This window comes from Trachinotus anak, unplaced genomic scaffold (assembly GCF_046630095.1).
Source record: "Trachinotus anak isolate AG129_WGS33_773 ecotype Australia unplaced genomic scaffold, CSIRO_AGI_Tana_v1 ptg000031l, whole genome shotgun sequence".
Classification (NCBI taxonomy): Eukaryota; Metazoa; Chordata; class Actinopteri; order Carangiformes; family Carangidae; genus Trachinotus; species Trachinotus anak.
The window spans coordinates 9,090,097-9,117,730 of NW_027273882.1; the positions used below are offsets into that span (position 1 = coordinate 9,090,097).

The window sequence follows — 27,634 nt, forward strand, 5'->3', positions numbered from 1 at the left end:
TGTCCCCCCCCCCCCCCCCCCCCCCCCCCCCAACCTCCCCCTTGGAATGTGTCTGTAAAATCTGTATCAAACTTTCAAATGCTGAATGTTGACATGACACACACACACACACACACAGACAGACACACACACACACACACACACACAGACACACACAGACACACAGACTCACACAGACACACACACACACACACACACAGACACACAGACACACAGACTCACACAGACACACACACACACACACACACAGACTCAGTGTGTAGCTCTGATCTTTATTAACGATTAGAAAACTGTTCAGTAGAAACCAGATGTAGAAACTTTGAGCATCGTTCAGCAACATGACGGTAAAAATCTCTTCTGTGACAAACACGAGCTCCGAAACAGATCGACCGCAGGACGTCACATATTTTAACACAGAAGAAGAACAAAACGTTTCATGCAGCAACTTGAAAAAGAGCCTGAGAGAGTTGATGCAGACGGGGGAGGGGGGGGCAGGAAGCAGGTGTTCCAGTGGATCAGATCTACTCCATCATCTTTTCTGAAGGTTTGAAATGTGACGGCTCTGTCATTCAGGCGGTTTAGAGAAGAACTGGATCTAATGCTGAGGTGAATCAGCTGCTGCCACAACACAACACAACACAACACAACACAACACAACACAACACAACACAACACAACACAACACAACACAACACAACACCCCCGTCTTTACATGGAGTCAGACTGTCTCATCACCAGCAGCAGAATCAGCTGTGATCAGCTGTGATCAGCTGTGTATCATGGATCACTGTGATACTTCATGAACAATGGACACAGGAGATCACGACGTCCTCTGGAAGAGTCACACTGAATCTAAAAACACACAATAGTTGTGTCACTGACACTAATAAACAGATGAAGGCAAAGTGAGAAGTAAAGCCTCCTCTTCCTCTCACTGTGTCAGACAGACAAACCTCCAGACTCATCATCTGTTTGCATAACGACTGTATTAGGTTTGTTTTTAAATCAGCACCATTAAAAAACAGACATGTTAATAAATAAGGAAAATAATTAAATTAAATTAGATCACAAATAGAAAGGCACTTCCAGAGCTTTCACCCATTGTGAGAAGTCTTCACTGGACTGATCCAGGAGCAGAGCAGACCTGCACGTCTCCAGCAGGCTCTCAGAGATGTTGTACTTGTTCTGTGTTTGTCTCTGCAGCTCAGAGTTATTCTCCTCAGAGGTTCCACAGGTTCTCTGACAGTAAATCATCCTGTTCACCGGCATGTCCTGTCTCACACTGGAGGTCTGTGGAGGACGCTCTCTGGGCTGCAGGTCATAGTTCAGTTGCAGTACCGTCAGTGGCCGCAGGGGCAGACGGACAGTGGTGGTGCAGGATCCAGTTCTACATCCTCCCCCCTCACACCTCCACGTCCTGCTGATCTCTGTGCGCGGTGGCGGCTGTGGTGGCGGCGATGTCAAAGCAGGTCTCCATCATGACGCGGGACTTGCAGAGGTTGACGCAGTACTCCAGCTCCGCCGTGGCCTGAGCCAGAGCCTCCAGGTACTCCTGGGACTCCCGGTCCAGGTCCTGGTCCACGTCAACTGGAGGGAGGACACAGAAGGAAGAGGTGGTAAGGACCAGGTCTACACAGTGGATCAAAGTCTGTGGACTTTTTGTGAGTAAATCCAGAAATCCTCTGGAGAACAGACAAACAAACAGCCACCGGTGGAAAAGGATTTAATCCTTTACTGTGGCACCAAAAGACAACAGAGTCCTGCACTAGACTGGTCTTTAACCTTTTAAAGTCCAGATCTTTAACCTTACCTAACCAGCCTTTATTGACAGGACAGTAGATAGTGACAGGAAAGGGGCAGAGAGAGGGAATGACACGCAGGAAAGAAAGAGTCGGGTCGGTGTAATGCAGTGTATCATGATGTCTCTGTTTCACTGTGATACTGAAGGAAACTTAAAAACAGGAGGATTCTCAGTGAAGTTCAGCCTCTGTTTCTCTCTTCCTCTGGTTTCTGAGGTTTGGGTCAGTCTCCAGAAAATTCAGGAGTCAATGTAATGTCCTCCTAAGTGATGGAAACGAGGCTGTGTGTGTGTTGACAGTCTATCATGACTGATGGTGCCGGGCATGCTGGGATATAGCGATGGAGGCTGGCCAGAACTCCTCTGTACCCTCACCGCCTCAGGAGGGGAAGTGGACGGTGATGTATGAGCGCCAACGTTCTGACCTCAAGCATCCCCTCTTGCAGCCAATCAGAACCTGACCCTGAGGAAATAATGTCTTATTGATCTCAGGACACATTCAGACTTTCTGCCAGATCCGACTCTCATCTGCTTTTTGAGAGTCGAGCGTTTCTTGTGAAAAGAGTCGGAGGCTTTTCATGGAGGTTGTCCCGCTGACAGAGGAATAATAAAAAGATGTAAATATAATCTCCTTTTCCCTCAGGGCTGTTTGTCTCTGCAGTTTGCTCCAACAGTCTCCTCTCCACACAAACACCCTGCCTCTCGTCTCTGCAGCACCCCGAGCTGTTTCCTTTTTGTTCCCAGTATCCAGAAATAGAAGCATAATGGAGCGAGCTGAGCTGCGAGGACAAGGCTGGAGGCCGCTGGCAGCACTCGGCAGGAAACACACTGTGTTTGTCCACTCTGTGTTCGGGGTCAGGAGCTGCTCGTCTGAGGAGGAGGGAGGAGGGAGGGGGGAGGAGGGGAGTCCACTGCAGAGAGGAGTGATCTCACTAATCACTGAGCAGCTCACAGCATTGACTCATCAACATGATGATCTGCAGGTCTCAGATGAATTCAGGCTGCGCGGCCTCTCAGACGACCACGTCCAGACTCGCTCACAGCAGCATTTAAAACTAGACTTGTTCTGATCCTGGTTTCAGAAAGGCCCCTGATCCTGCCTCAAGCACTGGATTGTGTCTGAGTCCACGAGTCAATGCCCTGATCTTATTTCACCTAATTTATTTATAAACTTTATAGTTTCACACCCAGAACAAACTGCAGTTTTCCCACAAATCAATTCTTCTTCACTGCTCTAAGACAGGAGCCTTCACAGGAAGTAGGGTGCTGCAGGAATGAGTTGTATTTCCTCACTTCCTCTGTGTTTAACACGAGCTCCGACATAAAATCAGTGAATTTCAGTCCTGATCTGTTGAAGCTTGTTCGTCTGTTACGTCGTCCCTGCAGCTCTGTCTTACACTGCACAGCTACTGTTTTAAAGCAGTGAAGAAGAAGTTATTTCTGGTCAACAGTGTAATGTTAGCCATGTTCGGGGGGGGGGGGGCTCAGCTGGCCTGTACTCACACTCTCCGCTCCACTTCTCCGGGTGGAGCATCAGCCGGCTCTTGGCCTCCTCCAGCTCCACCTTCAGCCTCTCATGTTTGCTCCTCAGCTCCCTGATCTCCTGCTGCCGCTTCTCCAGCATCCTCAGCCGGGCATTGAAGTAGAGCAGACCCTGAGGACCAGACAAACCCAGACACCAGTCAGATCCACCTCCAAGCTGCTCAGGTGTTCCAGCAGAGTCTCTGTGACACGTCCACCGGCTCCGCAGAGCTGTATATAGCTGTGGGGGGGGGGGGGGGGGGGGGTAACCTTTAATAAGGAGCCAGCCGGACATAAAATTAGCGTGGGAACTAATCTGTCAGCTGTAGACTTAATCTGCAGGACGAACACCGAGCGGAGGATTAAGGACAGCTGGGGGCAAGCAGGTGACAGAGAGGTGGCTCCACCCCCCCAGCTTCCTTTAATCACATGTTGGAAGAAAAAACTCTCCACAGATCCAGAGTCAGTGTTAGACTAATACTTCAAAAACCGAATACTTAGAAAACTACGGAGGCCCTGAGAGTCAGGTGAATTTTCGACTGTGGCTCCACCCCTGCAGGTGATGAAGCTGCTGCTCAGTCAGCTGATCTGTAGAGAGAAAACAGGTAACTATGGAGTTTTAAAAACATAACTCACCTTTTTGACATCGTGGAACGGCTGCAGAAAGAAAAGACAGAGACAGTGTTGAAGACGAGCTGCTCATCATCCTCCTCTGACTGAGAATAAATCAGAGCCGAGTGACACTGTTCACCGCTCTGCTGCTAACGAGCCGTTAGCTCACCCCTCCTCCATCACTCACAACTAAACCAATTAAGACTGTAATTGACTCAGTGATGAAGTCAGTTCCAATTAAACCGAACGACAGCGTTACATCAACACACAGCAGAACTTCCTGTCAGTGTCTCACTGGACCTTGTGCATATTTACAGGTAATATTAAACTTTATTTGCAGGGCACTTTTCATACAACAGATGTGACTTGGTGCTTTACAATAAAAAAATGAAGACCAATGAAATGAGACAACAGAAAGACTCCAGTCAGAACAACAGCTCAGAGTCTGCTGGTTCAGAACGGACGCCAGGTGTCGACGTCATCTCCGCAGAAACACGGAGGACGAAAGTAAATGTTAATCGTGTTAATCAGTAACCAGTCGTTAGGTTGTGACCCTGATAATAACTGACACAAACGCTCCGACCTGTAACACACAGAGCAGCCTCCACGTTGTTTCACACTGTACCTGTAGAGGTGTATTTGTTCACCTGAAGGCTGCTGAGTGTCACTGACAGTTAACCGTCCTGTGTTTGACCGACACTCGAGCGTGTCCCTGTTTTCACCTGTACCTGCAAGACGACTCTAAGAACAGGTGAGTGGTTCAGAGGCTGTGTGTGTGTGTGTGTGTGAGCCTCCTGCCTGAGGCCGAATGTTAACACTGATGACTCACTTCCTCCTGAGCAGACGGAGTCCACCTCACCTCTGACCCCGGCACCACCTCCCTCCTCCTCTGCAGGCGCTCCACATCGTCGATCTCGTACACCTTAATCTCGAAGGGCTCCTTCAGGGTGCCGCCCAGCGGGGGCACGTCCACCCACTGACCCCCCACCTTCCTGCCAAGAGAGGAGGTGTCCGGCAGAGGAGCCGGGATCAGACGCCGCCGCAGGAAACCTGACGAAGTGAAAAAATAAACTGAACGCTCTGTGAGGTTGACAGTGTAATTTAGTCCCAATAAAACACTGAGTGAGATTCTTCTGTGTGAAGTAAAATACAACCTGTAGTTTCATCATGGTGATGATTCAGTCAACACAACCATGTCACCAAACAACAGCACAATGTGACTGTTTAGTTCAGAGGTGAACAGATGTGTGAAACAACTTCATACTGACATCAGTAACTGACGAGCAGGCTGCTCATTATGTCTAATTAGCCTCAGTCAGTTCAGTGCTGCTGATACCTGAGGTCCGTCAGAGCTGATGAGCCTTAAACACCACTGCCCTCCACCCTGAGACCTCCATCTTATTTCTAATAGCTTTGTACACACGGCCGTCACAGATTCATTTAACTGCACAGAGTTAAACCAAAAGTGACAGCGAGCGCCACAAACAAAGAGCCATTACTGCTTATTAAAAACACTCTGGGACTCAGAAATAGTGACATATTGAGGAGGAGTGTGTGGGTGTGTGTGCTTTGGAGTGATGTGCAGTGGATGGGGAGGGAGGGTGTGTGTGGGTGATAATTGGAGTTGGATATGTACACCGGGAATCGCCGGCGGCTTCATGAAATATTCATGAGGCAGAAACGAGCCAAGATCCACAGGACTGATGGCAGGCAGATCACACGGTGCCGGTTCCATATGCATCAGGCTGCCTGACCCGTGCGTCGCCGCCGCCATGAATCACAATCAGCTGCTGCAAGGTAGAATGCACTACAACATCGTCCCAGATAATGTGTGCAGATGTAGATTTTTTTGTGATAATGTCAGGCTGAGATAAATTCATGCGGTGAGAGGAGCAGCCTTTGATAGATGCTCCCACAGCAATAATACCTGCACTCTGCAGTGTGCTCAGCATTCATGAAAACATTATATAGAACAGCCGCTTTCATCCCATCATCACACACTCTGATGGATGGAAGCACGTTTTGGAAAAAGCTATAAATATGTTAATTTCTTCCACAAGAGACGAGTTTTACGGCTCTTTCCATTTCGGAATGAGTACATTCAGAAATAGTTGTTGAATGTCACATAAACTTTTGCCGTTAACTTTGATGACATGAGGCCTCAGTTCAATTATAATTGGTTAAGATGATTAATATTCACTTCGACATTCGTCTTTATGAGCTGTTGCTTATGTTCGTTCACAATTCACAACTTTTAATACCCATAAAAATACAAGATTTATCCATCTGAAGGCCAACAATGCTAATGTGCTCTAGCAACAAATACACCAGGTACCACAGTGTACCGGGTCTATGGAGAATAAACCTTAACACCATCAAGATAAAATGTGCATATAAACATAAAGAAATATTAAAACTGTGCTGATTGTCACGAAATGTACTGAGCACATCCCTGAAACCTACAGAACAAACCCTCATAGTCTTATCTTCCCGACTGCCGTATCCATACCGTGGCTTCTACCCATCTCATCTTCCTCTCGCTTGTTTCCATTTTCAGTTTTTTTAACTTTCCTATAATCAAATGCATCCGCTTTATAATTGTAGCTGTGTGTATATGAAGCTTCTGGGTTATGTGACGACAGGAAGGTAAGGGACGTGTTCGCTGAGTTTGTGCTCCTCATTCATTCATCCATTATGAGCCACTCTTTTCTATCTGTGCAACATGGACTCACCATTTCCTCTCCTCTTGGGCGATTTAGAAACTCTGCTCCTGTTGGACGAGGACACTCCACTCTCGGAATCATGTGCTGAGGAAGTGCTGCCGGTAGTCTCGCTGTCTCGTATCATGCTCTCATAGCCGCTGCTTCCACCACTGTGGTAGAACAGGGCGGTGCGACCCATGGCGGGGGGCAGTTCCCCACTCAGGATGCTGCTGTTATCACTGCCATGACCACTGCTGTAGCGCTGTGGTCTCCGAGGTGCAGTGATCTTGCTGTAAGGTGATGGTATTGGCGAGTTGACTGGTGAACCACTGACACTACTAGTACCGCTGTCAGTGGCATCACTTCCTGTGAGTCCGTGCCCCCTACTGAGCTGTTTCCTTGGGCTCCCTGCAGCTAGCTCACTAACCCTGCTGTTAGCTGCCCTGCTGATGGCCTGCTTTGTGCCCATGATGGTGCCTCTTCCTGTCTTGGCTCCTGTGCAAGAACGAGCAGGGGACTTACCAGTTAGTGGCAAGCTGGTGTTGCGTCCAACTGCATTATCAGGAGGTTTTGGGGAGGAGCTCAGGCTCTTGGAACTGCTGGTAGACAACATTCGAGCCTTTGATCCACTAGAAACTGCTGCTCGTGAGCTGCCGCTGCGTCTGACCTGCCCTGGTTTGCTTGTAGTTGCGAAGATACCAAGAGAAACTTGGGAGGAAGAAGCAGATGTGGAGGTAGAGGGTGGAACCCCGAGTTTTGGCACTGACCTGTTTGATCTGCTGTTACCCCCTGAAGTAGCACCACTGTTCTCCCTGAACAGCTCAGATGTAGATCCAGTGAAGGTTTGACTGTCACATCTCTCCAGAGACAACAGGCTGCCGTAGTACTTAGAAGGATCTGCTTTGGCCCCTCGTGTCTTCAGGCTTGAAGATGTCCTGGCAGAGCCATGTTCAGTTTTTAAACTAGCTGTCCGGTGGTTGAACGAATCTGCCTGGAACCTCATGGTAAATTCTTCCTCCATGGTCGATGTTTTAGGGAATGAGGACTTTCCAATGTCACTGCTTGTTTTTAAGGCACTTGGAGATAGTGCGGTCCTTGTCTTTTGTTCTTGGCTTGGCTGTCTGACTGGTGGAGCAGGAGAAGAGATGTTTCCAGATCCAGACTTGGAGATCATGCTGCTTTTCTGCCCATTTGACTTTTTTCCCAAGGAAGCAAACCTCAGGGTACCAGTCACTGATATGGGCTCATGACCCCATTTGGATTCAAAACATTGGGGGACAGAAACAGTTCCTAGAGTTGTTGCACCTCGGGTGAGTCGTGGCAGCTTGATGAGAGTATCTCCTCTCCTGCTGCTGGATTTCTCACAACCATCTACAACCCTCTGACCTGAAGACGACACTTGTGCCTTTGGTGGACGGGGTACACTGTTACTGTTCCCGCCGGGCCTCTTAGAGGAAACATTGCTCATGCCACTTCTTGATGGCTTACCTGCAGAGAGAAACTCGACTTCTCTGGGATCAAAGTGACCGCTTCCCCGAAGCAAAATGTCATCATGTCTGTCTTCCTGTCTGCTGCCCACACCTGCAGATGAGGTAGGCTTTGTTTTCCTGGGAAGACTGGAGTGGGACGCGTGATGGGGGATCTGGGCTGACAGTGAAGTGTTCAGAGTATTGGCTCTCACCTTGAGAGATCCTTTGAGAGAGGCTTTGGTTGACTCGGGGGAGGGAGGGCACTTGGTAAAAGAAGGTTTATTTGGAGTAGCAGGGTCACTGTCCAGCTCTGAGAAACAGACCCCACTGTCATTCAGGGAGCTCTTGATGCCATGCTGCAAAAATTGCTGTTTATTAAATATATTTGTTGAGGTCAGTGCAGATGCAGTTTCTGTTCCCATATTTTTGTCCCTCAGGTGAAGCCTACTTGAATGAGTGCCTTCATTTTCAGCTGAATCAGCACTCTCATTGCTTGGCTGTGAACCAACAGATGACTGCTTGTTGCCATGATGGGAGATCAACATTTCCTGGCAGTTGGTGTCAACATCATCCCAAAGTCCCACAGCTCCTTGTTGAGATGTGTAAGCATCATACTCATCGTTAATACTGCTGATGATGCTTACAGGGCGAGAGCCAGAGGGCAAGGTCTGCAGAGAGCAGTCACTGCTGAAACTGAGGAGGTTGGAGGGGCGGCCGTTGTCTGGGACAAGACCATGAGGAAGCTCCTCAACAACTGTGAACACAAGCTCATCCTCCCCATTCAGTTCCACAGGCTGCTGCAGTGTAACTGTAGTCCGCAGAAAATCCCTGTCAAGGCACCTTCCTAACAGAGCTGCCCGGGGATTGTTGACCTCTGTGTGGCATCTGCTTGTATGAAGGGCCCTTTCCATGCTAGGTGACCCCAGTTGCTGGTCTTGCCTCAGTGCTTGTTGACTCATACCCACTGGGGGAGTCCTACCAACAACCTCACTCAGCTGAGATGCTGCCCTGGATGTCCTAGGTAAGGATGGTGAGGCAGACGGCTTGGGTCCACCTCCTTTGAGGAAGACCTTCTCTCGCACTACAAGCTCTGTTACTTGGGAACAAGTCCCACTAGGCTTTACCACACTTTGCTGAAAGGGGGTAGCTGAAAGTTTCTCCCCATCTGCACTTGTCCGTTTGGAAGTGTCCATGAGACTGCCAGCTGTAGAGAGTTTGGGTTGTTCCTGATCAGGTTTACTTGTGCATGTGGCCAGTGTGCTTTCTAAAAGACTTTGGGAGGAGTTCTTATCAGATTTGGATGCATCTGTGAGTTTAGTAGCTCCAGCCTGACTCCTAACTGCTGCTGCTTGTGCTGCTTTGCCCTCTGTACCAAATGTGGCAGGGCCCTCGCTGCCATCGATGCAGTCGAATCTCTCCTGTAACTCTGCAAATGTGTTACACTTAAAGTGGTCACCATCAGACCTAGGCACGTCTTTCACTCGCTTTTTGTTCAGGGAGGGGATGATAGGAACAAAGGAGGGTGGTCCCTCATTGTCACTCAGTTCTCGGTCCGAGATGGCCGTCCCCCCTGGCCCAACGTAGATGACGGTGTCACAGGAGTGTTCACTGCTGGAGGAGTAGTCAGGATCACTGGAGAGCAGCAGAGGTGTGTCCGGGTCAAGGGCCACGGTTCGAGGGTGGAAGGGTCGAAGGTGCGGGGGTCGGTGGGATGTCCCTTCCTCGCAGGAACTCTCCCCTCCAGATGAGCTGGAGGCATACTGCAGACAGATAAAGATGTAGCATAGAATTAACATACTCAAGAGTCCTGAAATACACAGCGATCAGCCTGAAGGAAAATCTATGTCTGAATCTTCTTTTGTCGATACAGCCTGAGGTTAAAGGTGCACTGCGGGTTATATTAAAATTAATGTCAATGAGCTGTATAAGCATGTTACTCCTGCTTCCATAAGGTTCTCTCAGTCTACTGAATACAACCTGTCAATGAGCCTAATGAGAGTGAAAGCCTATTTCATCTGACCTCAGAGGCTGTTCCTATAGGAGTGCTGATATTGATTATCTGTCATATCATGGCAGAAAAAATTGTCTGAATTTTGATCATATGATTCTGACCTGATCATTGTTTTAACCGTCACCAGTCTCAGGATCTCATCCTACAGAATAATCTGAAAAATGTTCAAGCCCCTAAATTTAAATTTTTAATTAACAACCAATGAAGCCTCAATCTTGATATTTCCTTTAAATAAGCGTCAACATTATAAAATTGTTTTTCCACACTGCACAAAATGTGACCTGTAGTTTCTGGCTCAATATTTAAGCTCAAGGAACCATTTTTTTTCTGCTCAGTTTTTATTAAATTTAACTTCACAGTCACATTTCCCTTTAATTCCGTCTGATGTTCTATGGTATCCTTAGAAACTTAACTATAGTAATAAACCACATTGAACCCCACTACTTTTTATTTTCCCCACATTTTATACTAGTACAATAAATGTCTTTTCTATATGATTAAGCATCTCATATATGATTTATTATTAATCATAATTTACATTTCTGAGAATGGTTGAAACATTTAGTCATTTTCTTAAATTTCTGCATCACAAAGAATGAAATTGAAAAAATATATCAAAATTTCTTAAAATGTGGTCGAACAGGAACTTTTACAGACATAAAAATCATTCACTAAAATGGTATTATGACTTAATTATCACAAAGTTACATGGTGACTTAATTACTTACTAAATGACGTCCACATAAACATGGGAAATGTCTGATCTACCATGTTCATATTGGAATTCATTGGCAAATAAATCAAATTGAGTAGTTTCAGCTGATAGATAGTAGCAAACCAGTATTTGGTCAGAAATCCTGGTCCGCACCGAGCTGGACAGATCGAACCTGAAGCAGAGGTGAGGTACCTTGGACTTCTTCCTCATGCGGTGGATGCGGGAGGCCAGCTGCACTGTGGTCAGCGTCTCCATGTAGTTCGCAGGGGAGTCGGAGACGTGAGCGATCATGGTGGTTCGACAGTTGATGTTGCCCAGGGATTCACTGAGCAGCATGGTGAGCTTGCTGTCCCTGAATAATACATCAAGAAACCCCTCGTTAGCCCAAAAAAAAGAGCAAAGATGTACGTCAGGCCCGAGAAACCCCACAGGATCCCAGAAACCATTCATTACACCAGGCAACAGTTGGGCCCAGACTGGCAGAAAGGAAGAGGAACGATCTCTCATTTAACATTAATGAAGGCAGCTTTGAACTACACACTACATGTGATCTGTAGGCAGATCTGCAGTGAGTTGTCCATGAAAGAGCCAGAGCACAGCTTTAATGATCACGCACTGATTTTAAAAACTACAGTCTAAGCTTTTTCTAGTTTCTTTAATCAGAACAACAAAACTGAGATTTGTCCTTTTTCTAACCCCAAAGTTATTAGTCACTTCACATGTTGGTGCTTTTCCCGCCTTTTATAGAAACACAGTCACATCTGCCAATGATTTCAGCTTTAAACTGAATAAAATGAATCAGTGTTTCCATCAACCACCTTTATGTGAATATATTTAATGGTTCTGTCCATGACCACTTTTTTTAATTATGTGATGAGGCTCTGACACCTACAAGGTCCTGTATCCTTCCTTCCATCTCCCAAAATGGTTCAGTTTGCAAACCTCATGTGTTCTTTACTTTATGAATTTACTTCCTCCATGTACTGAGACAGGAGGGCAGAGAAGAGAGGAGGGAAAAAACTGCTGGGTTCAGAGATCAGTGAGAGGCTGAGATGATGCTAACAATGCTATTGCTAACCAGCGTACAGCTAACATCTGAGCAGTCACTACATCAGCTGTTTGGGGCCAATAAATACAAACAGTTTAAATTATTGTGAATGATCCGAGTGAAAAACTTGGCTTCACTTTCAGTGTAAACAGCAGCTAACAGTGACCTGCAGCAGGACATGAAGGATTTGTCAGAAGCTGAAGGAAATCCAGCCAAGAAAAGAAAAAGAAAAGAAAAGAAAAGAAAAGAAAAGAAGGTGTGGTCAGGAGCATTGTTGGCCCTTTGATATTTTGTGGCAGAGGAAAGGGATTGACCAACAAAAACCTGGTCTTCATTCAGTCTCAGTATTTCACAGTTTTTTTTATTGAATGAATATTCGAAAACACAGAACAGTCTGCAGGGGAAAACACAGGGGTTAAATATAGAGATTACATCATTTACAAAGAAAATTTAAAATAAATAAATAAATGTAAAGTAATCCCTTAAGGCCAGTCCCAACCCACCACCAGACATGAGCCATTACAAAGGTATAAAAACAGAGGTGCCAGAGAGGTGGAAAGGGTTTCATAATGAACCAAATATGTATTTAATTTTTCACTAAAACATGAAAGATGTCATTGTGATTTGTGCTGTTCACACACTACAATCACAGCACTGATTGACCCAGCTCTTCATTTCCCCTCAGGACACATAGAGCTGTCAGTGTGTCAGGACTGGACTCACTGTTCAGGACTGATCAGGACTGGACTCTGTTCCGGACTGATCAGGACTGGACTCTGATCAGGACTGGACTTACTGGTCAGCACTGATCAGGAATGGACACTGATCAGGACTGGACTCTGACCAGGACTGGACTTACTGGTCAGGACTGGTCAGGACTGGACTCTGTTCAGGACTGATCAGGACTGGACTCTGACCAGGACTGGACTTACTGGTCAGCACTGATCAGGAATGGACACTGATCAGGACTGGACTCTGACCAGGACTGGACTCACTGTTCAGGACTGACCAGGACTGGACACTGATCAGGACTGGACTCACTGTTCAGGACTGATCAGGACTGGACTCTGACCAGGACTGGACTCTGATCAGGACTGGACTCACTGATCAGCACTGGTCAGGACTGGACTCTGATCAGGACTGGACTCTGATCAGGACTGGATTCACTGGTCAGGACTGGTCAGGACTGGACTCTGATCAGGACGGACCAGGACTGGACTCTGATCAGGACTGGACTCACTGATCAGCACTGGTCAGGACTGGACTCTGATCAGGACTGACCAGGACTGGACTCTGATCAGGACTGGACTCACTGGTCAGGACTGGTCAGGACTGGACTCTGATCAGGACTGGACTCTGATCAGGACTGGATTCACTGGTCAGGACTGGTCAGGACTGGACTCTGATCAGGACTGACCAGGACTGGACTCTGATCAGGACTGGACTCACTGGTCAGGACTGGTCAGGACAGGACTCTGATCAGGACTGGATTCACTGGTCAGGACTGGTCAGGACTGGACTCTGATCAGGACTGGACTCTGATCAGGACTGGACTCACTCACCACAAATAGAATCTAATTCACTGAACCACTATAATAAAATCCACCAGGTGCATCTCACCTGTCTTTAAAGGGAATGGGAGCTGGCTCTCTGATTTGGTTTATTGTCATTTATTGTATATAGACTGTGTCAGACTGTTAAAACAGAGCCCAGAGTGATGAGGTGTCAATCACCTGACACACAATGTTAACACAATGCTTTGATCCTCAGACCGTCATCAGGCAAAACTCATAAAGATTCATTTGTGCCCCCTCCCCCACCATGAAGACAGGACCACCACATCTCACACTGGGTTAAAAACCAAATAAAGACAGAGCTCCACAGAACAGCCTGAGTGTCAAACACCACAGGACTGAATATACATGTCAGTTAGCTTTACAAAGGGATCCATTCATCAGTAAAATCAACAGTTTAAAACCCGGTGAAAGCTCATTAAAAATACATCAAACTCTGTCTGCCTGCTCATCCTATAGGTCTCCCCCCTCTCTCTTTTCTGTCCTCGGGGCCCCTCTTTGACCCCTGATGGGTTCATTAAATGACTGTGAGCTCCTACCTGTAGGGAACATGCTTGGCCCCATTGGCAAGGGCAAGGATGACGTTTCCCAGTGCAGACAGAGACAGGCACTGACCTCCTCCCCCCTCTCTGGTCCTGCTGATGTCCGTCTCACAGCTCCCCAAGTCCAGGAGGTGGAGCCGACTCCGACCAGACACTGAGAGACAGACAAAAGGCCTGTTTAACTGCTCGTTAGTGAAGAGATGGTTCACTGATAAAAAGATCTGTCAATAAATTGAACTGTTTATAGACAGAGGATCAGTCAATGGTCATTTTAATTATTGATCAGCTATTTCAAGCAATTCATCAAGTAAAAATACCAAACATGATTCTCTGTTCATCCTCTGCTCTTTGTGACATCAATGTCCAGTCTGGTGGGTTCAGTACTGGAATCTTTGCTGCTGCTGTTAAAGATGTGAACCTCATTTAAATGTGAAAAAAGTCTATGGAGTCCGGGCTGTGTGAGAGCAGCAGCCACGAGTTCACGCTCAAATCCAATGCTCTGATTCGGCTCGGCGGATTAACTGATCTCTGTGAGCAAACGGGGTCACTGCAGGAGCAGGGAGCTAATAATAAAACTAATAACAACAGCACTGGTACCAGAGGAGACTGTGTCTACAGCCTCCACAGGACCTCAGAGGGAGGCGGCAGAGACCAGGACCACAGTCAAAATGAAAGAAACTGGCTCATGAGGATGTAAAAATCTGTTCAAGGCCCAGAAAAGGTGATAAAATCCTAAATGAGATCTGAGCGCTGGGACAAGTCCCAAGACGAGACCAACTAGTCCTAATGCAAATCCAGCTAGTCCCATTTCCAGTCCCCAGTCAAGACAGGTAAGTCCTGAGACATGGTAGACTGTAGCAGTGTGCACAAATCCAAATACTTTAGCAATGTATCAGGTGCACAGTCGTTGCTACAGGACAAACAGAACACTAGTACTCAACAGGCGGAGCCGGTGCCTTCTCTGGAACCAGTTTTTTTGACTACCAAAGAAGCATCTATTTGAGAGCGGAACCAACACTTTTCTGGTCTAGAACCAAGAACACTCACACCAGCCCAGAACTAGCATGAGATTCATGTTGGTGGAGAGACGCTAAATGTCTATGGGGAGGCCCAGGTCGAGAAAAGTAAGTCCCACGTGAAGTTGCAGTTTCAAGTCCAGAGTCAAATGTAAAAAAAAATGAGTCATAAAAGTCCCAAGACAGGACCAATGAGTTTCAAGCTTTTTGTTGGCTTTTTGTCTTACGAGTCCATAATATGACTCTATGTTATTACCAACTAAATATCTAAATGTATGCAGTGCATACATATGTAACACCCTCACATTTGAATTAGGTCTTTCACTGTATCAGGACGTCTCTGACCAGCTCAGATAAATATTCAGATCAGTACCAGTCTGATATCTCTCTCTGCTCATTTAACTGCCTGCTCATTTCATTAAGTCAGAGGAATGATGGTGCCAAAGATCAAACACCCGCATCAGCAAGATTTAGAAACTGCTGAGAGAGCTGAGTGTACAGTTTTATACCCACTGGCCCATAAACACTGCAGGCCTCATTAGCCATGCAGATTTATTCCAGCCGTGGACACAGCAGCAATGAAACACTAATACCTGTGGAAATGTCTGTGCTATGACAGGTGGATGTGGGCGGGGGTGGCGTTAGCATTGCTCCTCTGCCTGTTAATGTTTTTGTCGAGCACATCGGCAGCTTTACATGAAGCTAATTAGCTGCTACAGGTTTGGAAATGAATAGTGGAGGGAGAACGAGTCCCTAACAGACCCTGAAGGACAAGTCTGGATTGTTCTATACTGTCAACTAATCTCATAGACGTAGATCAGAGACTGTCCTGTAACGTACGGGCCCACAGGTCATCTGTCAGCAGGTTACTATGACCCATAGTTAGGTTCTGTTGCTAGGCGACATCTAGTGGTCGTAGTACGGATGACAGGAGCAAAGGGAAAAGTGCGGTGACGTAGTTTATAGAGCGACAAAGTCCACGTCAGGAGGAGGTTGGGGTGGATGGATGAATATGACCCAGGAGAGCGGTGTTTGATTCCCATGTGACAGGAGCAGTTTATGTTGTTTCTATTATCCATGACCATTCGTTGTTATTATTGTAACCATGACAACAAAGATTGTCTTATGTTGAGGAAGGACTGATTTTAACCCAAATCACCATCTTTTCCTAAACCTAACCAAGACATGACTGTTATTATAGTAACCATGGCAGCGAAGGTAAGGTGCTGTTGGTAAAGTCTGCGTGTTTATTATTGTAAACATGGAAACCAAGGTCCAGTAAACCCGCTTCCGTAGGGGCGCCATATCAGGAGATAGGTCATATCAGAGGGTTGATGTTGTTCAGGCTGGAGATTGGTTGGAGGACTGTTTGGAGGACTAGTTGGAGGACTGTTTGGAGATTGGTTGGAGGACTGGTTGGAGGATTGGTTGGAGACTGGTTGGAGGACTGGTTGGAGGATTGGTTGGAGGACTGGTTGGAGGATTGGTTGGAGACTGGTTGGAGGACTGGTTGGAGGATTGGTTGGAGGACTGGTTGGAGGATTGGTTGGAGGACTGTTTGGAGACTGGCTGGTGTGTTCGTCGACTCCTCTGCTCCACCTGTCTGTGGCTCAGAGCTCATTGGTTCCTCCTGAGGAGCAGCAACACTTGTAGATAAAGGGCGACTTTCAGAGCGACGGTCTCAGATGACTCTGACTCTGATCAAGGTCACGAACCCAAATGGATTAATGCGATAACATCATTCTTTATGTTGAAAGTGTTGCTGGAGTTTCTACGTCTTCAGGCTTTTCCCTCCTCTACAGAACGTATAGTTCCTCCTGGAGACATGAATCTTTACAAACACCTGACACATGTACCTGTATTAACCCAGGTATGTGTACAGGTGTATAGAGGCTTAACTACAGCAAAGAGAAACCCTCTCTCTTATAATGTCTGATCATTTACACACACACACACACTGACTTGCTGCCTTGCTGCTCTTGTCCAGCCTCTCCTGGTAGAGGTGCAGGGTGAACAGGAAGTGTGAGTTCCTGCGGGCCTCCTGGTCGCCTGGCACCCAGCTGCTCCTCCTCGCTGCCAGGGCGGCGTCCAGGAAGAAGGCTGCTCGCTCAGCGTTGTTGGCCCGCAGCTCCGTCTGGTTCTGCAGCTGATGGACAGAGACAGAGACAATGAGATATTGGAGAGGCAGACAGAACCTCAGGTGAGTCCAAGTGCAGCATCAGAGGAGAAGGCTCTCCACACTCTCCCTCTGATCATCATCATCATCACAGCTGAGTGTAGAAAACCGTCAGCGAGCTGGTGATGTCTCTTTCACCTGTCGTCGTCATCATCAGCTGTCACTGATGATGCTGCGTCTGTCAGTCACCTGATGACAGGACAAGCTGGTCTGGGGTCAGTTTGTGTCTGAACTCAGCCAAAGATCTTCAGTGTGAGAAGAACCTCCACTCTGAGTGTTTCTGTGGTTCAACAGGTCAGCAGCAGAGTGAGACATCTACTCCCTGGATGATCTTGTCAGTGTCAGGAGTCACATCCTCCTTCACTAACATCAGATCAATGAGTTCAGCTCAGAAACTTAATACATCTGAGGCAGGATGTCATTTTGAGTTGTCTCATCTACAGAGAGGAAAGATGACGAGCTTCTCAGAGATACTGTGAGGATGATAACAGCTACATGACAGAATGAGGAGGTCGGCATGAGGGAGACAGAAAAAGAAAATTAAAGTGAGAGGAGATAAAAAGTGGCAGACAGAAGGAGCCCGGGGAGATAACACAGAATAAGAATAAGGGAGAAGGTCAGGACTAATTGGACAGTTGTGGACAGAGATGAAGTCTCTGGATGAGGAAGAGGTCAGAGGAGAGGGAGGAGGGAGCAGGTGAAGGAGATAAAGAAGAAACGCATCAAAGTGACCTGAGGAAAAATCCTCCACTGTCCCAGTTTTCAGTCCTCACACCACCTCTGTCACGGCTTTTATTTTGAAAACATAGTCACTGTGCTGCCACTTCCTTCCATGCTGGGGAGGTGAAGGGAGGAGATGTTGAAGAGGAAGTGGATGATGGGGCAGCCTACCTGGGATCCACAGACGGGGTCTTCTCTCAGTGACACCGCGGGCCCCTGGGCCTCCTGGGGGCCCCCGGAGGAGAAGGCGAATTGAGCCAGGAGGTCGGTGAGCGTCTCCTCGCGGCCGGAGATCTCCACGGCCGACACTCGGACAGAGAGACGAGCTCCGGCCTTTTCTCTCCGCTCCTCCAGAACCTTAAAGAGCCAGGAGATGGCTGTCGGGGCCACGCCCAGACTCTGGGTGGAGCAGTCCCGACCAATCATGGTGTAGGTCTTACCTGAGGGGGTGGAGTCATCATGACAATCATGTGACTTGTAATAACAAAGTCCACAGAAGAGTTTGGGAGTTTTTCCTCCCCCCTGTCGCCAAGCGCTGCTCTTTGTGGGAACTGTTGGGTTTTTCTCTGTAACAAAGTAAGGTCTTGACCTGACCCTGTAAAGTGCCTCGAGATAATGTATATTATGATTTGGCACTATACAAATAAAAAAGAATTGAATTGAAGAACGTGTGTGTGTGTGTGTGTATGTGTTTACCCAGGTTAGCGTGTCCGAAGCAGAAGATGCAGCCGTCTGCTCCGTTCACCACCGACTGGATGACCTCCGCCACCGTCCCCGAGCACACCTCAGCCTATCAGGACACAGATCCAACCGACCAATGAGGTTAGAGTGACGAGTGTTCTGTGCTGTGATACAATGTTGTGTTGCCTGATGCATCGTGTGCTGCTGTGCTGTAGGACATGAGGTTGTGTTGTGTTCCGATTCAGAGCTTCAGGTTACGTCAGGTCACACTGCGACAGGTCCTGCTGACCTGGTAAACAGGAAGTAACGGACCATGACGTGTGTACACGTCACTTGACGACACAGTGTGAGGACTGCAGGAGTCTGAGTGTGTGTTTGTACAAATCACCTGCAGCTCTTCACATCTGACAGATCGCTCTGTTACACACACACAGACACACACACAGAGCTGCTGTGTGTGTGTGGAGGAGACGTGGCGGCGTGCTCTGAATGCAGGTGTAGAGTTAGACGGACGCTGTGAGGAGAACCCTCCGTGCAGACGCACCTGTGAGGAATCCTGGGAGAAGACGGCGTCGAAGGTGAAGGTCTTTGGCACGGAGGCCGAGGAGCGTCTCTGTCCGCCAGCTGATGTCTCACAGAGACTCAGCTGCTTCTTCCTGCCGTCCACCCTGAGGAAGGACACGGACTCTGAGGACTCGCTGCTGGAGACCGAGCAGATCCGGACCATCACCCTGACCTGCAGACACACAGGAAGTCCACATCAGACCAGAAGAAGAAAAAGAATCACTTTTACTCGAGTCTTTATATTTTATCTTAAACTTTAAGACTGTTTTTTATAAAACTGTCAGAGACGGCTCCTGACCTTTGACCTGCAGCAGCCTGTTGTGTTGTGTTTTTTTGTGTTTTGTGGTGTCCAAGCAACAACCTCCAGGTCTAAACCATGAAGCATCAGCAGTGAAGAGCTGAGAGCTGCAGTTCCTCTAATGACCTCTAGAGTCTGGCTCCAGCAGTGAGTCAGTCCCCACAGACTCCCATGTTCAAATGTCCAACTTTACAGCAGAAAGAAACATGTTTACAGCCTGGTACAAAAACTGTTCTGCTCTCTAGAGATCATTTCCTCCTTCATGACACCTGTCAACTGAATTTATACAACTCACCTGTTTACGTTGTGTAGTGCTGTGTAGTGTATAGTGTTGTGTGTAGTGTTGTGTAATGTTGTGTAGTGCTGTGCAGTGTGTAGTGTTGTGTAGTGTTGTGTCTGTGGTTGGTGTTTGTTGGTCTGTCAAGGAGCTGCTGACTCAGCGTGGACTTTAAATCCACCCTGATGTGCCATGCAGCAGTTTTTAAACGATGTGTGGTTGCGAGCCAGTGGAAACAATCTGCTGATCAGCTGATCAGATCAGCTGATCTCCGGTCTGAAGGAGAAACAGATTCTGGTTGAAATCATGAAGCTCTCTGCTCCCTCACGGTCTATTCTTAGAGAGAGAGAACTGCCTTGTTCCAGATGAAGCTCTCTCACCCACACAGACCAGAGTCCACAGCAAAAACACTGAATTTAACCTCAGTGATTCCTCTTCATCACAAGAGCTGCTCAACAACATGTCATCCAGTTTTAATGAACGTCCTGAAGTCTCCAGTTGTAGCTGAAGAAAAACAATTTTCTGACATTACTGAGCTTAAATCAAAGAAACAGAAACGTCTGTTCCTCCAGCTTCAAGACACATCAGAACTTTAAAAAGAAGAAATATTAAGGTTCTTCATCAAGAGAGAGAGAAGTGTCCTCTGGGTCAGATCAGCTGATTTAACACAAACAGATAAAGACAGCGCAGCAGTTAAAGAGCGTCTGTGTAACCAGGTCCTGGAAGATGTGTAAACCTGTAAACTGATCAGACTGAATGTCAAGAATCTGATCAGGGCAGGAAGCTGCTGTGGTCTCAGTCCATCAGTTAGTCTATGAGGGATCACTGAGGGACACTTCCTCCACTGTAAATACTAACAGCTCCACACTTTACAACCAACAAGCACCAATAAAATATGGGGGGGGGTAAATCCACTCACAGCACTGTCTCCTGAATCCTAGAGCTATAACAGTTACAGTCTGGTTCTATATCCTGATGAAACACATGGACGGAGGTTGCTTCAGGTCATTTCACCTGTTCTTGTCCAGGTGTGGCCTCTGGATGTGGACGGTGGTCGGACTGTGACTGATGATGTTTCACCAGTGCACAGGTACAGACGAGAATGCAGACTGAGGACAGACTATGGACATTTTCAGGGGCAGACAGGACAGGAAGTGTTTGTGCTGGTGAGACCATCTGAGGCAGCGTGCCACTGAAACACTGGATGACGACAGCAGCTCTGCTGCGCCCTGATCTGATCTTGGAGCAGCTCAGGATGCAGACCTGCAGAGCAGCAGAAACCTCTTCAGGAGGTCTGGTCTGCAGCAGGATTCACCCGGCCTCATTAAAATGCTGTTGTATCTCTTCCCGCTGCAGCTGCTCAGGCCCTGATGTCCGATTAGGAGAAAAAAATCTAAACGTCGACTCCTGGAGATGGTGGTTGGATCAGAGATGAAGGAGAATGAAGTCAGATCAGATCAGGAAGAGTCCCGGTCGTTTGATGAAGACTTGAAAGCTGAACTACAGACGTGCAGTCATTAACAGCTGCAGCAGCTGGAGGGAAGTGGTGGAACAGAGGAGTCCAGAGGGAGGAGAGACAGGTCTGACATCACTGAGACTTTCTAACGTGACTGAGGCTCATATTTAATCTAGACCTGGACCAGCAGTGTGGGGACATCATCTTGTCATTGTCAGGATGTCAGCTGTGGGACTGGGGTCACATGGTTGAGACCTGGTCTCCAGGAGGAGAAGAAGAAGAAGAAGAAGAATCCTTCCTCCAGCAGAGCATTCTGGGTAATAATCTGACATCTTACCTTCCCCATTCCTGGTGTGTCCTTGACCTTTGACCCTGCCCGGAGGAGACATGGTGGGACAGCAGGCGGGGAGAGCTGCAGGGCCCCGCTGTAGCCCCCGGTGTACAACAGGGGCCCCGGGGCCTCACTGGGTGGGGAGGTGGGGCCGGGCTGGGACTTCTTCCTGCGGGACAGATTGAGCTTCTGAGCTGCCCTGGACATGGAAAACATCAGATACACACACACACACACACAGGTATCATCAGTGAGGTGTGATAAATGACTGTGTGTATTTAAAGTGCTAAACAGAACGATCCCTGTGTTACTGAACACAATTAAACAAGTTGTTCTTCCAGCAGGTGGAGGCTCTGCTGGATACGTCAGTGTGTAAAAAGCATCATGTTAGATTTGTTATTGATGTGTTTTAGTCTGGATCTGTGGGGGAACTGCAGTGAACCAGACCTGACACACACAGTTTGGTCTTTAACGTAAAACTTCAAGCTGCAAGAAACAAAACCACTGAATTCTAAAGGTCTGAAGGGCCGGTTTAGTCTCTCTGTGGTTCAGTTCATCCACCCATCACATTATGACACTGGTCAGATTTCAGAGGCGGTGGGGGTCACAGGTCGTCTGTCAGCAGGTTACTATGGCCCATAGTTAGGTTTTGTTGCTAGGCGACATCTAGTGGTCGTAGTAATGATGACAGGAGCAAAGGGAAAAGTGTGGTGACGTAGTTTATAGAGCGACAAAGTCCACGTCAGGAGGAGGTTGGGGTGGATGGATGAATATGACCCAGGAGAGCGGTGTTCGATTCCCATGTGACAGGAGCAGTTTATGTTGTTTCTATTATCCATGATTGTTGTTGTTATTATTGTAACCATGACAACAAAGATCAGCTAATGTTGAGGAAGAACTTATTTTAACCCAATTCCTAAACCTAACCAAGACATGACTGTTACTATAGTAACCATGACAACCACAATCCAGAGCGCCTGCCGCCGTAGTGGCGCCTAATAAGCAGAGACTCCTGTGGGTGGTTTCAGAGGGTTGGTTGTTCAGGTTGGAGAAGTTGTTGGGAAAACAGGTTTTAATTAGTGATAAATGTTTGTCTGTTTACTGTCGTATGAAAGAAAGGACTGAACTGAGGGTCTGAATGAGGAGGAGGAGGAGGAGGAGGAAGAGGAGTGTGGGATCAATGAGGGACTGACAAGGCTCAAACTCAGCTCTGACATCATTAGAGGAGAGGCTCCCTGCACTCCTCCTCCTCCTCCCCCTCCTCCTCTTCATCCTTCCATCCTCCTCACTGGGTCCAGTCAGAGAACAGAGCGTGTAATTACAGCTTCCATGAAGGACGGGAGAGTACAGCCTCTGGGAATACAGTGTGTGTGTGTGTGTGTGTGTGTGTGTGTGTGTGTGTTTCAGACAGAGCAACATTCATCACTAATAAACTCTGAAAACACACAAACTGCAGTGCTGCAAGGTGAATGTGTGAATGTGTGTGTTGTTTTACCACACTTGTGGGGTCCATGGTGCTTTGTGAGGACCCCCCCTCCCCCCGGGCTGTTTTAGGTTAAGACCTGGTTTGAGGGTTAGAACCCGATTTAAGCTGGGGGTTAGGTACTCAGTTATGATGGTCGGGGTGAGGGTCCAGAGAACACAACATATCTATGACAGGACCCACAAGTATAGTAAGACAAGGATGTGTGTATCTGTGTCTGTGCATGTATTGGTAAAGTGCTGACATTTACACTTTACTGAGTGTGTTGATTTAAGATAGAGAGAGAGAGAGAGAGAGAGAGAGAGAGAGAAAGAAGGTGAAAGAGACAAAGGACCTTGTTATACAGCCGACACAAACAGGTGCAAAGTGTAGCACAACTGTCTTCACTAGTTTCAGACCATTGTTTAAATAGTAAATACACTTTGTCTACATCCGACTCGTTGTTATCTTGAAACTGTGGAAAGTGACTGACCAGTGAAAACATGGTCTGAGGTCAGTGTCTCAGGATGAATTATTAACACAGTGATACGCTCCTACATAGACAGGTGCACAGTGTGCACACACTCTGTTACACACAGTGTTTCCCATTCGTCACCTAGACTAAATTTTCAACAGTTTCATAATGAACCAAGTTGATTCACTCAGCCCTTCTCTGCAGCCTCTGTGATGTCACCCTCAGGTTTCTGAAGCTCAGAGGGAGCTGCTGACTCTGCCCCTAACTCCCAGCTAATCCAAATATGGTCAAAGAGGTGGGGCATGTGTGGAGCTGAGATTTTGGTTCATGACAGTTTGTGTCAATCATACACTCACCCACCTGTGAGTCAAATAGGCCACACCCTCATCACTTTAGTCCCTAATAAGATGTAAACAGGTGAGTTGTATAAATTCAGCCGTACAGGTGTCATGAAGGAGGAAATGATCTCTAGAGAGCAGAACAGTTTCTGTATCAGGCTGTAAACATGTTTCTTTCTGCTGTAAAGTTGGACATTTGAACATGGGAGTCTGTGGGGACTGACTCACTGCTGGAGCCAGACTCTAGTGGTCATTAGAGGAACTGCAGCTCTCAGCTCTTCACTGCTGATGCTTCATGTTTCAGACGTGGAGGTTGATGCCTGGTCTGGGTCAGTCAGCTGGTTCTTCTCTCCATAAACTGCCTCTAGTTCTTCCACATTTATTCTTTAATCCCATAATATTTTACTTCACTGGCCATGTGCTGAATAAATGTGTTGATGTACTCATACACCTGAGTCCAAAGTGGATCTCAGTCTTTATCATGAAGACAGGAAGAGGTTCATATAGGAAGAATTTCTGATGGAGGTTAGGGTTGGGAAGTTTTGAAGAGAAGAGGGTTAATATGTGACTGTAATGTATCTGACGGTCAGGGAGACACTGTAGAGTCCAACCACAGAGACTGATGACCAGCACGGTGATGAAGTTCTCTGTGAACACACCGATTTTATGGGTTTGATCTTGACTACACCTGCGTTATTCTACTTTCTTTCACTGTCTGATCATCTACACCTATCAACACAGTGAAACATTTTGTATCTGTCAAAAGACAAAAAATTGAAACGAGAAACACTAATACTCACAGCTCCTTCCAATCCATTTTGTGCTTTATGTTTTTCGCCTTGAAGAGGAAACAGGTCCGAACTTGCTCCCGTCCTCATTCACCATCACAGAGAAGCAGATTTAATCCAAGAAGAAGAATACTCACGACTCAACAGGAAGGAAATCATAATCATCATCAATAATAAATCAAGGGGGAATGTGACAGGGAGCAGTGATGAAGCTGTGTTCCACAGTGAAATATGGCAGCGAGAAAATCAGCGAACGGAGCCAAGAAGCGACTCAGACGACAGAGGTTTTCAGGATAAACTGAGTCTTTCAAAGAGGTTTCGAGCATCCAAAGGTCCATCCATCATTATCCAAGGTGGAATTAATTGTTTCAGGGAGGGTTTTGGTGGAGATCCACATTTCATTTAGTCCAAATAACGTCTGTAGTCATCATGATTCGCACCATGTAAACTTTTACATATGAGTAAACAATTTGGCGATCCACTCGTATCCTGTTTTCAGAAGCATTCTCACCAAAGTCCTCAGGAAGTTTGGGATTATTCAAAAGTTTTTCTTGGTTCATCAATCAAATCCACATTTACCAGCACCGACCAGCATCCTACAGTATAAATGTATCCTTAAAGTATCGTAAACTATCGATCTGTCCATTTGTCCATACACACTGTACATCCATCCATCCATCCATCCACCAGCAAGGATATCTGAGTCAAATTGAAACTAAACTCGTTAGTGAATTTATTCAACAGGTTTCATTTGGTCATTTATCCATCAGTAACTTCTGTTATCAGTTACAGGAACTCTCTCCGAGGAGGAGACTGTGCTCACATCGTCGACTGAAAATATGTCCAACAGTCCAGATTCATTGTGACAATGTGGCTCTTAATCCATCAGGAACTTCTTGTATTATCTGTTAACTTGAGTTCTCACCAATATCTGCTCTGTTCAATTAATAAGTCCAACAGTGCAAATATAACCTTATAATGTCTGTAAACTCGTACAGTGATTACAGTCAGTCTCAGCAAAGACCCTGAGGACAGTTTGAGTGTTTTCAAAACTAAAATAGCTTTATGCATCAGTAAATGATTTGTTAGTCCAGTTGTTTCCTCTTTTGTTTCACCTTTAGGGCCGTAGGAGTTTTCTAATGTTTCACTTTGTCTGCCAATCAAAATCAAGTCCAACACAAAACGGGTAGTCCACCCATCAGTAACTTCTCTCCCTCATGATTTCAGTCATTCTCACCAAACTCCTCTGGGAATTAGTTCAGAATATTCCAACAGGTTTCAGCCCATTCAAAATGTCAACTGTGTCACTTTTTCCTTCACATGACAGTGAATCCTCCCTCCGTCCGTCCACATCCTCGTGTTTCATCAGGATCAGAGTCGGCTGGAAGTTTTCAGGGAAGAAGGAACGGAGTTTATGTAGAAACATGATCCAAAACACCAGAGGAAAATCAGCAGAGGTTAGAGGAAGTTTAGTTCAGTTCGTCAACGGTTTCACCATCAAGAATCCTGTGTTCCATCCATCTCTACATCCCTCTGTCCAACAGCATCCTTCAGCCAAGCAATGCACCAAATCCATTTAGAGCCGTCCGTCAGTTCTCTGGCTCCTCTTTTTATTTTATTAGTGGACAGAATCGTTCACCTTTGTTCCTCTCCTCTTTTTCCTTCTCTTCTTCTCTCTTGGATAGTTTTTCTCATTATTGAACCATCTTTTTCATCTCTCTTTTCCAACTCGTTAATTCTCTCCACTGTTTCCTGTCATTTGACTTGTGTCCTCTCCCTCCTGCTGCTCTTTTTCTTCTATCTTTACCTTCTCTTTTATCTTTCCCTCTTATCTCTGCCTCTTTTCTTTATCTGTCTTCCTTTTCTTTTCCTCTCACTGTCCCTTCCTATTTCATCTGTCTTTTACTTTAAATTGACCTGTTTTGCTCCATTGCTTTTATTTTCCTTTTCTCCCTGATTTTCCTCCCCCCTCCGTCCATCACCTCTCCTTTCCTCTCCCTCTCTTCTCTCCTGTAGCTCCTCAGTCTGTTCCTGCAGTATCGCAATGCCTCTCCTTTTCCTCTCCACCCCTCCCTCCTCCTCCTCCTCCTCCTCTAACTCTAGGAGAGTGAGAGGGATGAGGAGAGGCAGCAGCAGCAGAGGAGGAATGAAGAATTAAAAACAGGAGGTAGAAATAAAGGGGTGAATGAAGAGCGGGTAGATTCCTGCTTCTCGCCGCTGTTGTCGTTGCCGGGAAACACTGGCGATGCTCCAACCTTCCTCTCCTCCCTCCCTCCATCCGTCCGTCTGCCTCACTCACCTTCCCTCCCTCTCTCTCCTCCCCTTTCTCGCTCTCTTTTCACAGCCCCGCCTCCTCATCGTGTCGACGTGCAGCAGCCGTGAAAACCACTGTTGATCGCCCCGGTTGATCCCCTCACCCCCCCTCCCTCCCACTCTCTCTCTCACACACACTTGACATGCTACATGAATACTTCATGAGATGACCCCCCCCTCTCACCCCCTCCCCTGCGGGACTTCAAAGACGCTCAGCATGTGTGTGTGTGTGTGTTGTGGACTGATCCTAAACTGATTTTTGGATGACATTAGAAATGAGTGTGACTGCAGGACTGAGGATTTACGACATCCTGGTGTGATTGTTCTGGACGGACCTGAACTCAGGACCAGTCCAGGTACCAGAATCTCCTGCAGATGCAACTGGACCAGACTGACCCTGTGTTCCAGCAGAGACCAGACTCCTCAGTTCAGTGGGTTCCTTCAGACGTGTTCTTCTTTTCCTGGACCATGAAGGATCCAACAGGTGGATCCTTCATGGTCCAACATATCCCAAGTCTTGGTCTCAGTTCAGTCCAACAGTAACGGTACAGCTGTTAAAACTGTTAGGACCTGAAAACGTGGTCCTGGTCTGCTCTCTGACAAACACAGCTTTTTATTATGGTTGATAAACACCAACAGTGATTTTAAAGTGCAGCTCTGAGAAGACACAGACGTCCATATGTGATGTCATCAGATGAAAAAGCTTTTGTTTTGAAAAGTACAGTAGAAATAAATCTTTACTGACCT

General features: G+C 46.9%; 1 protein-coding gene across 3 annotated transcripts; it reads right to left on the reverse strand.

The window, feature by feature from the left end:
• Positions 1–258: 258 nt before the first annotated feature.
• Positions 259–26,849, reverse strand: kif26aa (kinesin family member 26Aa). 3 transcript variants are annotated; one of them, XM_071467298.1, is made up of 13 exons: positions 24,587–26,849; positions 21,518–21,710; positions 19,130–19,321; positions 18,601–18,694; positions 18,076–18,344; positions 16,971–17,154; positions 13,990–14,146; positions 11,021–11,180; positions 6,664–9,862; positions 4,791–4,981; positions 3,956–3,976; positions 3,302–3,452; positions 259–1,587 (listed from the first exon to the last, which is right to left on the reverse strand). In XM_071467298.1, the coding sequence occupies exons 1-13, from the start codon at positions 24,601–24,603 to the stop codon at positions 1,403–1,405; spliced, it is 5,013 nt and encodes a 1,670-aa protein (XP_071323399.1). In that variant the 5' UTR covers positions 24,604–26,849; the 3' UTR covers positions 259–1,402. The 3 variants fall into 3 exon arrangements, with proteins under 3 accessions (XP_071323399.1, XP_071323398.1, XP_071323400.1); XM_071467297.1 differs by having other exon boundaries at positions 4,761–4,981; XM_071467299.1 differs by lacking the exon at positions 3,956–3,976.
• Positions 26,850–27,634: the final 785 nt, after the last annotated feature.